Source organism: Micropterus salmoides, unplaced genomic scaffold, assembly GCF_014851395.1.
Source record: "Micropterus salmoides isolate LMB-PRFRI ecotype aquatic unplaced genomic scaffold, ASM1485139v1 Ms_hic_scaffold_17, whole genome shotgun sequence".
NCBI lineage: Eukaryota > Metazoa > Chordata > Actinopteri > Centrarchiformes > Centrarchidae > Micropterus > Micropterus salmoides.
Genome location: NW_024040817.1, coordinates 33,703,190 through 33,718,477, shown reverse-complemented (window position 1 = coordinate 33,718,477; position 15,288 = coordinate 33,703,190). Strand labels below are relative to the sequence as shown.

Below are 15,288 nucleotides of genomic sequence, written 5' to 3'. Positions count from 1 at the left end.
TCTGGAGTGCACTCGTATTCAATTCTGTATGGTAAATTCAGTTTTAACGGAGCAGAGCGAGCTGACAGGCAGAGTTAGAGACTTTTTCTGTCCGTTTCTCTCTTTACAAAGACGCATGTCAGAGTCTTCTCTGAAGAGGGCAATGAAGTCTCAGTAGTACCCGATGCGAGCACCACATACAACACAATTTATCAAATTACACAACGGATATACAGTATGAAAATAAGACTGATTGGATTATACTCACAGGAAGTATAAAACCTGTTACATGCGTAACACAGTAATGTCAGGGAAATTACTTTACTTAGAATTAAGTACTGCAGTTGTACATTTGAAATACCTTCCTAACTTTGTGATAGGAAGCCTTCTTGAGGTGGTATAAAACATTTCTTCTTATATTCTGATTTGAGTTGTGGACAACTATGACCACATGAATTAAAAAAATTAAACATTTCACTGCCCAAGTCAGCTATAACACAAGTCATGTCCATTAGACTACATGCTGTACAGTATTTGTGGACAGATTTTGTCCCAGGATTTATTATGCATTTCTTCTTCTTTGTTGCATGATTTAGAATAATAAGGTGAGAAATGGGTCTATTCTGAGTTCATCCTGCACTGCAGGAGCTAATAAAGTCCATTTAATCCCAAAAACGCTTTTCTTTTAGGCAGGCTGGAGCAGAAAACAACTCACCTTTCTCAAGTTGTACAGTAATGTCACATGTGTATGAAGGTGGATCAAACCAGCTAATCTTAAATGTCAAAGTAGAGAGGAGCCTAGTAGGCCTATTTATTTTCATTCATTACACAATATGAATAAGCTATGCAGACAGTTGTAAAGAAAGAACATCTTTTTCTTCTGTTCTCTACTTGTTATAGTTACACAGTATTAGGGGTGTGGGCTGTATTAAAAGTATCCACTGTTCTCCCATGCTCTAACACACAGTAACGATGAAATGTGTGCTGTTCTCACATTCTTCCTCTGTATGTACACATAAACAACAAGGCAGGGAAATATAAAAGGAATTTATTTTATTGTTTGGGTACATTATTGTTCAGTGTACATGCTCACATCTGAAACAAACTTTACGTGCTTGATAACTCTCCCACCCCGCAGACATCTACACGTCAATACCAATTTATATTCATAGCGGCAAGTGCTATGTAGCTCCACATAGGGGACACAGGAAGTGACATATAACACCTTCATGCAGCGTCGGAACCGCGTAGCAAATTCACAGCCGCACCGGCAGAGCTCCAGAATATGCAACTCGGCCGGCTCACGCGCGGACGCGCTTACAAGTGCGAGGGCCCGCCCAACGCTGCTTGCAGCTTTAATTTACAGTTGTAGCTGTAAAACTAAATGCTAAAAGAGCTAACTCCTGCTGATGTTCCTCCTTCATTTCATTCATTTCAAGACATCTAGAGCATGTAATGCAAGGCAGTAAGTCCAGACCAAAACTTCTGGATACAGATATGTTTAAATACCTTTAGAATGACTACAAATCCCAATCTACAACTCATACAGTATAAAACTCTCCATAGAACACACTATACTGGACAAAGGATGTTCAGAATGGGTCTTATGCAGTCAATTGCTTGCGGTGGGTTTCTGTCTGGTGGTGAACATGCGGTGTGTGTCACGGTGTATCCCTAGGTGGGGGTCTGTGGTCTCCCTGGCTGCGGGGGGGCATCTCCCCTGTGCAGCGCATTATTTGGCTGATGTGTGGCGTTGGTTACATTGGTAGCGGGGTGATGATGGTTGGCCTTACCCCACTCTACCCTATTCTTTGTTAGATTAACAGGACTTGGAGTTGAGGGTTTTTCTGTTGCAACTTTGTATGGACACAGTGAAAAACACAAATTGATCACCAAGGCAGTTCTGCAGTTTCTAATGGAAGCCCATTTCTGCCACATAGATGAAAAAAATAATGAGTTAGTATCTCAAAATATTGACTTAGTAATCTCAAAATAATGAGAAACTTTCTCAATATTTTGATTTAGGCTTAGTGCTTAGGCTAAGTCCTGGTGCACTAGCTAGCAATCTGTTGCTGTTGGAATAAGAGCTAGTCAATCATGGTTTTGGAACACTGATGCAACATTTGTTGTGCTCTCCACACCAAGCTAATGTGAGCTTCATAAAGGTATCATGTACTTGTACAAATGGCAAAATGTTGTAAAATAATGCTAATTGTGATGTTATAGGCCTACAAAATATTATCCAGATTAATTTTAATGATAGCATGCACCATGTGTGACTAATCAGTTTTAGATGCAAGCTAAGTTACATCTAACGTTACATTAGATTTAGCTCATGTTAACCATACTGGGTTTGTGAATTAATTTTATTGAAATAGCCTACAAACTTTTGTAGGGCAATTCTGATTCATATTGATATTATCCACATTAACATAAGAGATGATAGATTGGAGATTACCAACTATTTGTAAATTAACATGGGTTCTACAAGGGTGTAAAAGTATCCTCAGTTGACATTTTAATAATAAATACCAAGCGCAAGCGTGTAAGGTCTTAAAAGCATGGACTGTGTGAGCATCATCTCCTTTTGCAGTTATTAGTTTGGTTCGTGTAGGCTATGTGCAGAAGTGCAACGTGCAGAAGGGCTGGGTGAAAGTGAACATAGATCAGCGGATGTGGTGATTATTAAATATTGTCTCAGTCAGTCACATCACTAGTCTCATGCTCTGAAACAGCTGTACCAAAGTAAACATGGAAACAACCAACAACAGCTCATCCAGCTTTAACGTTACCTCAGAAAATGTCTAGATCATTCAGAGTGTCATGACATGAACACAAAACCAAATCAGTATCCAAACCGAAGTAGACAGATGGAGTCAGATTTTTTCCATCAGGTAGGCCCGTAACGATATAAATGAAAAGACTTTGATTGGATGAAACCATTTGTGTGATTATGTCGGGCTATAAAACACTATTTTAGCAATCATTGTAATGTATTTCACTTTATGGTTAAGTAATGAATAAATTACGTTTGTACTGCAATGTGTTTCAAGGATAAAACACGAGACGCTACTTTTGCTTTAAAAAAGTTATAACCGACCAGTCTGACGTGTGTAGAGGTCTATCTGGTTATACTGTAGCAGCCTGTTGTTGATTAGACAATTAAATGTAGGGAAACAGTTAAAGGTCGTGCGTTATGGCACTGCACTCTAGCGCGCAACTTCTCCGCGGCTGCAAATTAGATCAGTCCTGCTGGCTTCAGATGCTGCAGGGATTTCATGAACTGATGGAGAAGCTTTTCGTACAATAAAATTCCGTGGTTGTAGTGCAGTTATAGCAACAGTGTGTCCTGAAACCTATGCCATTGGTTATGCTAATGTCCATTCAAGAAGCCGAAGGCTAAAACTGGGGCAAGATTTGTGATTTGTGTAACGGTTACCGCAAGTGCCTCAGAAATCAAAACAATAATTAGTAACTTGGATTCTATACAGCCTACACATACAGTACATAACATATATGTGTCAGTGCATTTCAAATTTCTCACGTGGTGTCACATATTTGAAATAAAAGAACTAGAGCATTTCAAATTTGGACCTACCGGAGTATTAGGACAGTTGAAATGCAAAGTTACAATGCCTACTTTCTTGCAAAATCATAGCTCACCAGTAGCATCTTGTTGTGTATATATGATTAATGATAGCCTACAATAACTTTTCTTGTAACACATGCTCACAGGATGGATGATCTTAGTGACTTTTTGAGATAGAGAAATGTTTCTGAGTAGACAATAAAGACACTGGAGCATGAAAAGGTACTTAAGTGCAAAAGCAAAATATTTTAGTCAAAAAAATGTACTTTTCATGGAGACATTTTCAGTCTTTTCTTCAAAACATACACTTTCTTTTTTATTGTTGTTTCATTAAATCTAGATAATTGTATGGTATCAACAATTATATGGTTATCCAACCAGGATTGCTCTTTTTTAAATAATTCCATTCCAGATTGATGCCAGTACCATACAACTGATGAAAGACTTATTTACCATCATATGGTGATTGCCTAGCAGTGTTGGGATTTTGTAGGCGGAAGGAAAACAGCCACAACAACACTCGAAAATTGAAGCTTTTTGAGCGCCTGAAGAAAAAATTGGCCAAAAGAAAACCTTGTGATAAAGCAGCGAGCAGCCCAGACCAAGAGGAGCATGCCCAACCAACTCAGAAAAAAAAATGCTCTGAAGACAGTGAGAAAAATAGAAATTGGATGGATGCATTATGATAGTGAAAAAGAGGCTTTCAAGCAAGTGAGAGCTAAACGAGGAGGGGGGACACGAAAAATCAACATCTCAAAGGATGATCAGAAAAAAGATTTGATACAGGAAGCAATTAGCCTGTTTTTTCCAGATGGGAGAAATATTCAGGGACACATAACAGATTTTGAGTTAGATCTCAAAGATTATCAAGAGGTAACAGTTGACGATGTAATCACAGTTGGACAATTGTACACTGACACAAAACTTGCTCTTCTTAGGTTTTATTTAACCACACAAAGAAAAAAAGACAGTCCACACAGTCACAGCGCAGGTTTGGCTCCATCTTTGGAGAGACAAGAAACCTCTCAGAATCAGCCTTCCACTTCTCCTCTCAGTGTTGCTACAGCACAGCCACCTGCTACATTTGAAACAGTCAGCCCTGATGTGATATTTCTTGGGAACACTACAAGTGATGACAATTTTGAATTTTCACTATATTCTTCAGAGGGTGTGAGTGATGATGTTTTTGAGAGTAGCAATGTTTTTATAGGAGACTTTTCTGAAAACAATGAACATCCACCAGAAGGACATTCAAAAGTATCTCACCACATACTTGAGGAATGCTGATTCGCAGCATCTGTGTTTGTTCCTCAGGTTCAGTACAGGATCAGATCTCTGCCTGGGGAAGAATATAATTTTTGCCTTTACCCAGACTCAAAGTTTTCAGAGAAGACCTGTGGCCCACACATGTGACTGTGTGCTGGAGCTGTCAGTCCATTATGACAGCTATCCTGACTTCAGTTCTGAGATGAGCAAGGTGCTGGAGTCTAATGTGTGGGTAATGGACATCATTTAATCTAGTTCAGGGAGTATGTGTGTGTTTATTGCTTTTCACACACAATTTCAGTTTCACAATATTAATCGTTTTATTTCCCTGTATAATGTCAGTGACAAAGCATCCTCATGTCAAACCTTGCAAAAGATTGAAACAGATAGCTCTACACAGTAATGGCAATGTATGTGTAGTTGATACCTAGATTTGTTAAGGATAACACCATAGGACATAATAGTATCACCCTATTGAGACCAAGGAGGGCAACGATGTACATTTAAATAACTTTTGTTGGCACAGAATCTTGTCTATCAAGGTCTATGAAAACAATGTGTTTAGCGTTTGTTTTTGAGCTAAGCAATTGTTATGTAAAGTTAATACTATCAAAGTAACATATTTGCTGGTATTAGTTAATGTCACTCAAGGTTAAGATCTAATCACGCTGTAAATGGCAGACTGACCATTGTAAGATTTTTTGAAGTATACATGCCAAAAGTAAGCTTAGTCAAGGTGTAAAGATCTAATAATGTTCATAAGTAGAAGAAAGAGTGATTCTACAATTTCTACAGTGTTATCTTGCTCTGGAAGAATGTACACAACACGTTATGAAAAGTGCACATCTCCACTGTGGTAGTACTTGCTGCTTGGCTACTGCAGTGAATTATAGTGTATTTTTCAGGAGTTAACGATCCGCTTTGCATTAACTGTTTGAAACCAGACCAATGTAAACTAACCTGCTTTATGCTTGACACAAGTTCTGTTGTAACATTTGTTTTTATACAATGTTATGTTATATGTTTTTGAATGTTCAACTCTCAGGGTAAGTCACTCAGAACAACCATTTTGTCTTGGTATTTCTAGGCAAAATCATCAGACATATCAGTTTACACACAAAACCTACTGCAACATAATTTTCTCATTAGCGTATACAGTAGCATACATTTGTTGTTAGGTACAAAATAATCTTATTTGTTACACATAAGAGCAAAAGGGAAACATAGGAATATGTTTTAGAATCATTACAAAAAAACTCACAATTCCTCCAAGTGAAATTGATGACTGTATGCCTTTTTTTGTTTGCATGAGAAATTACCATTTTACCATATTGTTGCTGTACCTGTTACCATTACAACGTTACCACATACTGCGTTGTCATGTTCTTTCATTGACAACATATTGAACAATGCAGTACTGTACTGTTACTGTGTATATGGTGCACACTATTACAGATGCATCTCTACATACAGGAGATGTGGAAGGCAAAAAACAATTGAAGCAATTGAAAGTAAGATACTTTGTTGGGTTGTATAAGGCTATATAGACAGAGGGCTACGAAAAGATCCTATAATTCTAATTTTCATTTAATTTAAAGAAGTGTCACTTTTGTACCCACAATAAATGCTTATATTTCAGATGTTGTGAAATAAACAATTCAGGGCATATTTATATAATAATAATAATAATAATAATAATAATAATAATCTTTACTTGGAGAGCACTTTTCAAAAAAATATAGGCTACTGTGGTAGGCCTATTTAGCTTTTTCTCAAAGCACATACTTTATTCCTCCAGCCCATCTATAATCATTTGACGAAGTCTTAAATAAAGGTCAGTAATTTCATACACATCATCAGACATTGCCAGGTTGTGCTCAGCCATAAGTTCCATACATAAGTGAAACACATCCTCATCACAAGGATAGTCCTTAAAACAACTGTCCTCGCAACATATTTCTACCTTCACTTTATCAGCTGGCTGCAAGAAATTCTGAGCCCCATAAAGGTTGGGAACTGCATACATTATGGAAGGGCGACCGTGAGGAGACCGAGGATTGTGGGTTGTTCTTATTTGATGATCATTCCCGGCAGTTACAACTGCATCAAGCTCCTCCTATACCACCGACAGAAAAAGAGTGAAAACGTTTGTTAGAAAGTAATTTGTGTGCCGTATCTCTCACAGTTCTGTGTTGACAAGCAATAGATATTTAGGATTCTGTACCTGTATTGTCTTTTGGAAGCAAAACCTTATCAGTGATTTTTCAATGAAGCTGTCAACAAAATGGCCATCTGCTCTCAGCTGGTCAAAATGGTTCATCCAAAACTGGGTGCATTCTGTCCTCAAGGTGCACCACCAACGTTCAATCCTTTGATTGCCAGTACTTGGACCTAAAGCGACACACTGTGTACCATTCTCATCCTCAATGTTGAGCAGAAACTTCTGCATTACTGCAACATGGGTATTCTCAGTACCATGATCTAACCTGATCACCCACTCTCTTCTGTTGACTTTTTGTGGACATCCATTGTTTTTGGTCACAGCATCTATAAAATAACCTGCAATAATACGAGGGTCATTGTTGGTTTTGTATGCTTCTAGCCATATCATTTTCCTTGAGAAGCCATCTATGCAACCACTGATACATATGCCATAAGGCTTTAATTTGTCATACCCATCTACATGCCATACATAGTTTGGCTCACGACTGACATACATACGCCATCTCAAACGGTTGCGAGCACGCAAATCTACCCCATTCTCGACCATCAGTCGCATCAGTTGATGCACAGTTTCTCTGTCGGTAATTATCCCGGCCATCCAGCCACCATTTCTGGTGCATCCATCTGTAGCCATGCTGTTTGCCGGACGTTTGTAGTTGTTGGTCAATAAAGGATGCCACTTCAACTTCATCTATCTTATTTTTTCTCCGCCAAAGCTGGTTCTTTTGCAGCTTTCTCTCTAGGGTCCGGAGGCTTAGTTTAATATCATGGGATTCCTCCAAAACCACTAAAATTTCACGATTTGTAAATCCACGTCTAAAGTAGTTTTCAATTATGGTATCCATTTGGGTCTATTAAGCTTTGTCTCACCCACTTGCTTCTGTTGCTTTGGCGCATGTGAGAAAGCAGCACAGAGGCCCTATGCAAATTCTGATTTTTCTCAATATTTTGAGGTACTAACTCATTAAATTGAGATACTAACTCATTATATTGAGATACTAACTCATTATATTGAGATACTAAGTCATTATTTTGAGATAATAAGTCAATATTTTGAGATACTAACTCATTATATTGAGATACTAACTCATTATATTGAGATACTAACTCATTATTTTGAGATGCTAAGTCAAACTTTTGAGATACTAACTCATTATTTTAAGATACTAAGTCAATATTTTGAGAATGTTTCTCATTATTTTGAGATAGTAAGTCAATATTTTGAGAATGTTTCTCATTATTTTGAGATACTAAGTCAATATTTTGAGAAAGTTTCTCATTATTTTGAGATACTGGATCTTTTTTTTTTCATCCATGTGGCAGAAACGGGCTTCCATAGTTTCTACATGATACAGGATTTTATGTGAGAATAAAGAACTAACTCTGACCTGTGGAGGGCAGTAATACGCTTAACAGCGTATACACTGCCAAAATTATAGAAGAAGAAGAAGAAGAAGAAGAAGAAGAAGAAGAAGATCAGGAAGGGCAGAATCTTGACGGCAGACGAAGAATATTACGCCAGTGTGTTCATTTTAAACAGCCAAATACGCAAGTATTACATCGTTTGTTCATATTAAACACTTAACTCTTGTTGAAAATATGTTGTTGTTTCTAAGTCGTAACTTGGCGAAGAAAACGCTTAGCTGTCTCAAGATAGCCTGTTTATCCCAAACAACTGAATGCTGACTTAGCGTCGGTTAGCTAACGTTTGAAAGCTAATAGCTGAGTGTACTTCTCTACAGCCTTCGATAACTTTGGGCAGATAAACGGAGGGCGATCAATAGAGCTAATGTGAACTGACTAAATATTTAACATTACAAGCCAAACGAACAATAACACTTGTCTTGCAATTAGATAAGCTTGAATGATTCACCATTAGCAAGCTAACAGTGTGACGCTGAAGTTAGCTTCCGATTCGGCAGTTAACGATAAGTGAAACTAAACTTAACTTATACTACTGAGTGACGGTCCACCGTTTATTACACCTTTTACTGTTGTGAAACCGTGCAAGACATTTTTTTTCAAGGCATCAACGCTGAAGCCCACTTTCAAATTTGTGAAACATGTAAGTTAAGTTACTAACGTTATTTGTGAAAATCTAAAAAAAGGGAGATTTCGCTGCTTATTATTTTATTATTATTATTATTATTATTATTATTTTACAGCTTGTAACGGTAACTTAGCTTAGTCATTTGCCACAATGTGTTTCTTATGTTCTAGTCGTAGCATTGCAGCCCTTTTGTTTTTCCTGAATCTGTCTGCCTGCAATTGTGATGTTGAGCTGTGCTATTTTTTTTTATAGCCTTCCTTCCTTAACATAATCTTTGATTCCAAAGTACTGTATAATAGCTGTCATATAAGGGTCAGCACCATCGCTTTCCATAGCAAGCTGCAACAGTACATTTGATTTGGAAATTTGCTATTGAAAGCAATCCAGAGAGAAATCCTGCTGTCTTGCTGTCACGCTAACTGACTGGGTAGGCAGACTAGGAGATGATTGTCCACCGGTCGGGCAAACCCTCTATGTCAGAAGTTATTTTTATAAAATTTGAAATAGGGTAATGTTACGTTACTAAACTCTGACCAAATGGCCTTAGTGTGGTAATGTTACATTGCCCCCAAAAATATGGCGGTTATATCACACACTTGATACCATGTAGGCTATCTTTTTAAAGAATAATTTAAAAATGTGATTTACATGAGTTGTCAGGGCATAAAACAAATTATCAGTTAATATTTACAAATCAAGACTCAACAGTGCCATACCCTGGGAACAAGATAAATCTGAGAGCTCAGTGTTTCCTTATATTCGTTCAAAAAACACATTGACCACCCATTTATAAACAAAAGTTAACATACTTGCATAGTTCAAAATCACAATTGTAGGCAGATTCAAGCAAAAACCAAAAGGATTATTTTTCTGTCTTTCAGTTTGAGCGCATGAATTTATGATTTCACGTTCAGATACTGGGAATATGACTTTATCAGTTCAGTTTGAAGGAAGTGAAGAAGGTACTTGACTTTGGCGATTACTGACTCACAAAGGTGATGTTGTTTTGTACTCCAGCGCTATGATCAGAGGTCATTGTACTATACAACTACTCTTATACAGTATGCAGCTATTATAGTAAAGAAAGCAAGGGAAGTATTTAATAAAGCAGTGGAGGGAAGGGGCAGATGACCCCAGTTATACAGGAACCACCTGTCTGGGATGCTCTAAGGAGTAAAGCGAACGTGCCTGCAACAAGGCGACACTACACCTGGCATTCTTTTGGTTGGGGGATTTTTACAGGATTATTGATAAAAAAAAACAGAGAACAGCAGAAATCTGACAGCAAATATTTCACAAGTGTGAGGAGAACGGCTGAAGCTGGAGGCAGGAAATCTGGAAGCAACAACATATCTTACAACATAGTGTAAGAGCAGAAGTAGGGCTGTTTTGAGAGCAAGGTTTAGAGGGAAAACATACGTGAAATCAAGAAGTCATGCTCTGAAATTGAAAGATGACGCTGTTGAATAAAGATAAGAAAATAATCCCATATTCTATAAAACAAAAAGGCTGCAAATTTCATTGGCAGAACAGTGAGAGATGTTGACAATGGCCAGTTAGAGGAAAGGTGAGAACTGTTTTTCTTTTTGAAAGAAGAATTTGAAGATTAAATGAAGTAAAGTTTTAACTAATTTGAAAGTGCCTTTAAGATAGTCTTGAGGCATTACCTAAAATGTCTAACATGCTTTTACTACAGTAAGTCGCGCGTTGTTCTAACAGTGATTCGGACTAAGATAGATACGCTTAATCTCTCCTGTCAATAAAACAATTAAATGTTCATTATTCTGGAACTGTAGGCGGACAATGTGACATGGAGTGAGTAAGCTAGTCTGCCATAATGTAAAAAGTACATTTGTAAAGTAACTGAAAACCACTTCTCCACAGTTTCCTGTATCAGGATATCTGTTACACTAGTTTAAATCAGTTGTTTTGATCATTTTACAAATGATCAATATTGGGCCCACATTACCATTACCATTGTCATTGTCTTGCCTATTCATATCATAGAAAATATTTTTTCTCTGTCTGCAGCTAAAGCTCAACGCCTAAGGTACGCTCTGGCAGACATGTCATACGACAAAGCAGAGACCTACCGCCCTGTCCCCCGGGACTTCAACACCCTCATACAGACATGCAGCTCCAACATCCAGAAAATCACACAGAACAGTAAGTGCTCCAATTCTTCTCTGCTATATCAGCAGATTTTATTTTAATGATTTCTATGCTCACTTGTCCTTCCTTCCTTCATAAGGAGTTTTGTCTCTAATAATTAGAATTGTATTATTAAAAAAGTTCATGAAGTGGTTATTACAGAGGGCTATAGAAATACATGTCTTTTAAAGGCACACACATTTATAATGTGTGTGCGCATAGTGAGTGTGGGAGAGCAAGTGGCAGAAAGTGACAATGAAAGGGAGTGAGCAAGTTGTCAGTGCAGTGTAGTAGGTCGACCAATAATCGACCTGGCTGATTATTGTGGTCGATTATTAAGCATTTTTCAAATAATCTGCTTCGGGATTTTAAAATCAGATAGCCGATATAATTAATGAATTTAAAAATGTGCTACTCTGGCTCCTATGCAGCCACCTCTCTCTATCTGTAGTCGCCACTCTGTGGGCTCGAGCAATGTCCTGCCCACAGTACTTGCTGATTGGTTACAAGTCGAGAGTAAAAGCCTATCAACACTCAGTACAGTGTTGAAGCAGCCATGACGCTGCAGCCCCTCCCCTCCTGTCAGCAAAGCTCCGCTAACACACACAGAGCTAAGTGAGCAGTGTAGATTACAAAACTTGACCATAACTACACTCGTTACTGTAAGTGCAGCAAAACCAGCAGTAGTAGTACTAGTAAAAGGTTGTTACTGGATCAGTACAATAAGCAGGAAAGTGTATGAAGCGATATTTTAATGTGCTTTGTCGCAGCTCTGTTTTGGTTTTACGCAAGCACACGTGCTAGCTCAGCTAATAGCTAGTTTGTTATAAACAAGCTAAAACGAAATCTCTTTCTGTAGCCTGTTTAGCTTAGATGCTATGTACCTTTTAAAATTTAGCAAATCCTTGCAAATAGCTGCTTGTTGAGACAGACCAGCTCCTGTCTACCAGCAGCAGCAGAGGGAGGAGGACAAGATAAAGGACTGATTAACTGATGTCGGTGCTCTTTATTCTAAACTTCACTCAGTATTTTAATGTCAGGAATATAATTTATTTTTCATGTTCCATTTGTTTCCAGTGAGATACTGATTTTATAAGTGACTTTGCTGCTGTAAACTTTAGTTTTGTTGCCGCTCTGAAAACAGTTAGTTATAAAAAAATATTAAATTTGATTACTGTCCTGAATGTATACTTTTAAAAATATATTTTTTAAAAGGCAATTATTTGGTAATGAAAAACCAATAAGAGTATAGATAAAGAACAGAACCAATAAATAGTATCAATCAAATAAATGAATGGCAGCAGGTAAAGACAAAGTTTGATTATCTCTGGGATGGATCTCTAATTCATTTAATTTACTATTTATAAAGATTAACTTTAATTTTGTTATTTTTAACAAAGTTTTGTGTTGGTGTGATATTCAAAATTTTCAGTCATTGGTCTAATTGGTTACTAATAATCTGGATCGGGATCGGCCCAGAAAAACATATTGGTCGATCCCTACAGTGAAGGTCACAGTTGTTGTTGTTGTTGTTGTTATTATTATTGTTATTATTAGGGCCCGTGCACGAACCATGCGAGGTCCCTATTGAAACTGAAGAGATTTATTTATGGTTTTTTTTGGGGGTGTTTTTCTGCAAAGTAAACTCAATTTTGGGGACCTAAACCTACTCAAACTCACCAAATTTTGCAGTGGCAAAAGATTTTGTGTATTATGGGTTTCGCGCATGGGCGTGGCAAAATGACTCGCTAGCGCCGCCTAGAAAATTGGAAAAAATTAGCCCCTCGTCCACGTTCAACCTACATGCACGAAATTTTCTGGGGACAGTTGCACAAAAAAGCCTCAAGAACCCATAGCCTAAACTCAACAGGAAGTCGGCCATTTTGAATTTTACGGCCATTTTTGGATGATTTACACACGCCGTACTTTAACGAACTCCTCCTAGGCATTTAGTCCGAACGACTTGAAATTTCTTCTAAAGACATTGACGATGAAAAGTTGTGCTATCTGTGAGTATTCGTCAATGGGCGTGTTCATAGCGTCAAAGATCAAGTCGTGACACAGGAAGTTGTTGTAACTTTAGTGTACATGCTCACATCTGCATAAAAATTTACGTATTTGATAACTGTCCCGCCCCGAACACATCTACACACCAATATTAATTTATATTCATAGTGCCAAGTACTATGTAGCGCCACAAAGGGGACACAGGAAGTGACATATAACACCTTTGTGCAGCGTCCGAAGTGTGTAGCAAATCCACTGCATCGGTAGAGCTCCAGAATATGAATGTGGCCGCCTCACGCCCTGACGTGCTACACGTGCAAGGGCCCGCCCAACGCGGTTTGCAGCTTTAATTAAGTTTGAGATTTGAATTTTTTGCATACCTGACATCCCTCACAGCAGTGAACGTAATGCTCCAGTTTACGTCCAAGGGAACACAAAATGAAGCCCTCAGCTGTGTGGTAGCACTTTAAACTGAATTGTTAGAACGGCAGTGTGGCAGTTATGGGGTTTATTCATATTACAATTGCTTAATTACATTACAGATCTTGAAAATTCAAATAGCCTACATTTTAGAATGAATCAGTAACCTAAACTATAGACTACAACAAACTAATAACATAATGTACGCATTTAAATCATTATATTAGGCCGATTGAAGAAGAACATGTAGTGGGACATAATGAAAGTTAAGTGATTTTTGCATAAGGTGGTGTTTTAGTCACCATACTGATCCCATCTGCTCTCCTTGGACACTCGTCCGTCTAATAGGCTATATTCCTGTATTCTGCTCTGGACCTGCTCAGTTCAGTCTCTTACTCTGCACGGTTCCAACCTGCACTGCACAGCAGCCACCAACCCGGTTCGTACACAGCTAATCTTCCGCTTTTTCCCCTCAATCTCCCGTCCCTTCAACCCCCCAGTAAATATTTCTTTTTTATCTAACCCATTCTCTTAGGCCTGTACTAGGGTCTACTAGCCTAGACATAACACAATTAAAAACAAAGTGTTGGTAATATTAACTAGCTCACACAGACACACAGACTGTGACTTACGAACCGTTTTTATCTTTCCCCCATCTGGTTCTCCCTCACTCATGTCATTGCCAGAACCTCTTGGGCATTTATACTTCTTTTGCTGCTCTGCTCCTATCAAATATATAGCCAGCCAGCTTATCAACAGACGTTTAACCACACAACCGCTGTATCCCATCCCCCACGCAGGGGCGAAGCTTCAATTAATCACTGTTAATTACTATCAAAGCTTCAAAGCTCAAAAAAGGACATTCGGGCCAGCCCTAGTTTTTAAGCGTTTTGCACTTAATCGCCATGATTTTCTACACTGTCTGTGCCATCCTGGCAGTTTGATCAGTAATACCTGGAGTGCCGTCAACCCGGACAATAACGAAGTTTGGATTGCACCCATTATTACCTACTCCTGGGTAGGGATGAAACGGTATGAAAATTTCATATCACGATTATAGTGACCAAAATTATCACTGTTATCAGTATTATCACGGTATTGTAAAAATGTGCCAGAAAATATTAAAATGTCTTGATACACACACTGAAACCATTTCAACAAGTTTTAATATTGAAAACTACAAATACAATTGCCATTTTGTTTGCATAAAAAATAACAGCAAATAGCTTTTGTAAACAAATGAAAATCATCTAAGTGTGCATTATCAAGATATTATATAGGTAATACAATGATCCCGTGGACAATTACATGAAAACAAATAAGTCTTTAGAAGACAGTGATAGTTACTGCAATGAGCCCAAAAACTGACATAAATACAGAGCAGTCTGTAGCATTTCTAGATATGCTGGTTGGTTGACTAAACAGCTTAACGTGTTATCATGTGCAGTGGACGAATAGACTCTGCCGAGACATGATGCACACAGCAGCAGAACAACGTGTAGCATTTTTACAACAGCGGCAGCACTGAGGGCTTCAGTTTACACGCTGTTAGCAAGTCTGAGAGACAAACCAAAGCTAAAAGTTAACTCACCCTGCATTCACT

General features: G+C 38.1%; 1 protein-coding gene across 4 annotated transcripts in view; it reads left to right on the top strand.

The window, feature by feature from the left end:
• The first annotated feature begins 8,437 nt into the window (after positions 1-8,437).
• stx12 (syntaxin 12) overlaps positions 8,438-15,288 on the top strand; it is a 29,745-nt gene continuing 22,894 nt past the window's right edge. Inside the window, exons 1-2 of one of the 4 annotated variants that reach the window (XM_038724856.1) lie at positions 8,438-8,578; positions 11,139-11,273. In XM_038724856.1, coding sequence (XP_038580784.1) covers positions 11,174-11,273 — 100 coding nt within the window. In that variant the 5' untranslated portion in view covers positions 8,438-8,578; positions 11,139-11,173. Of the gene's footprint in view, positions 8,610-8,715; positions 9,123-11,138; positions 11,274-15,288 lie in introns of those variants that run through there. The other 3 variants (XM_038724854.1, XM_038724855.1, XM_038724857.1) reach the window with 3 other exon arrangements.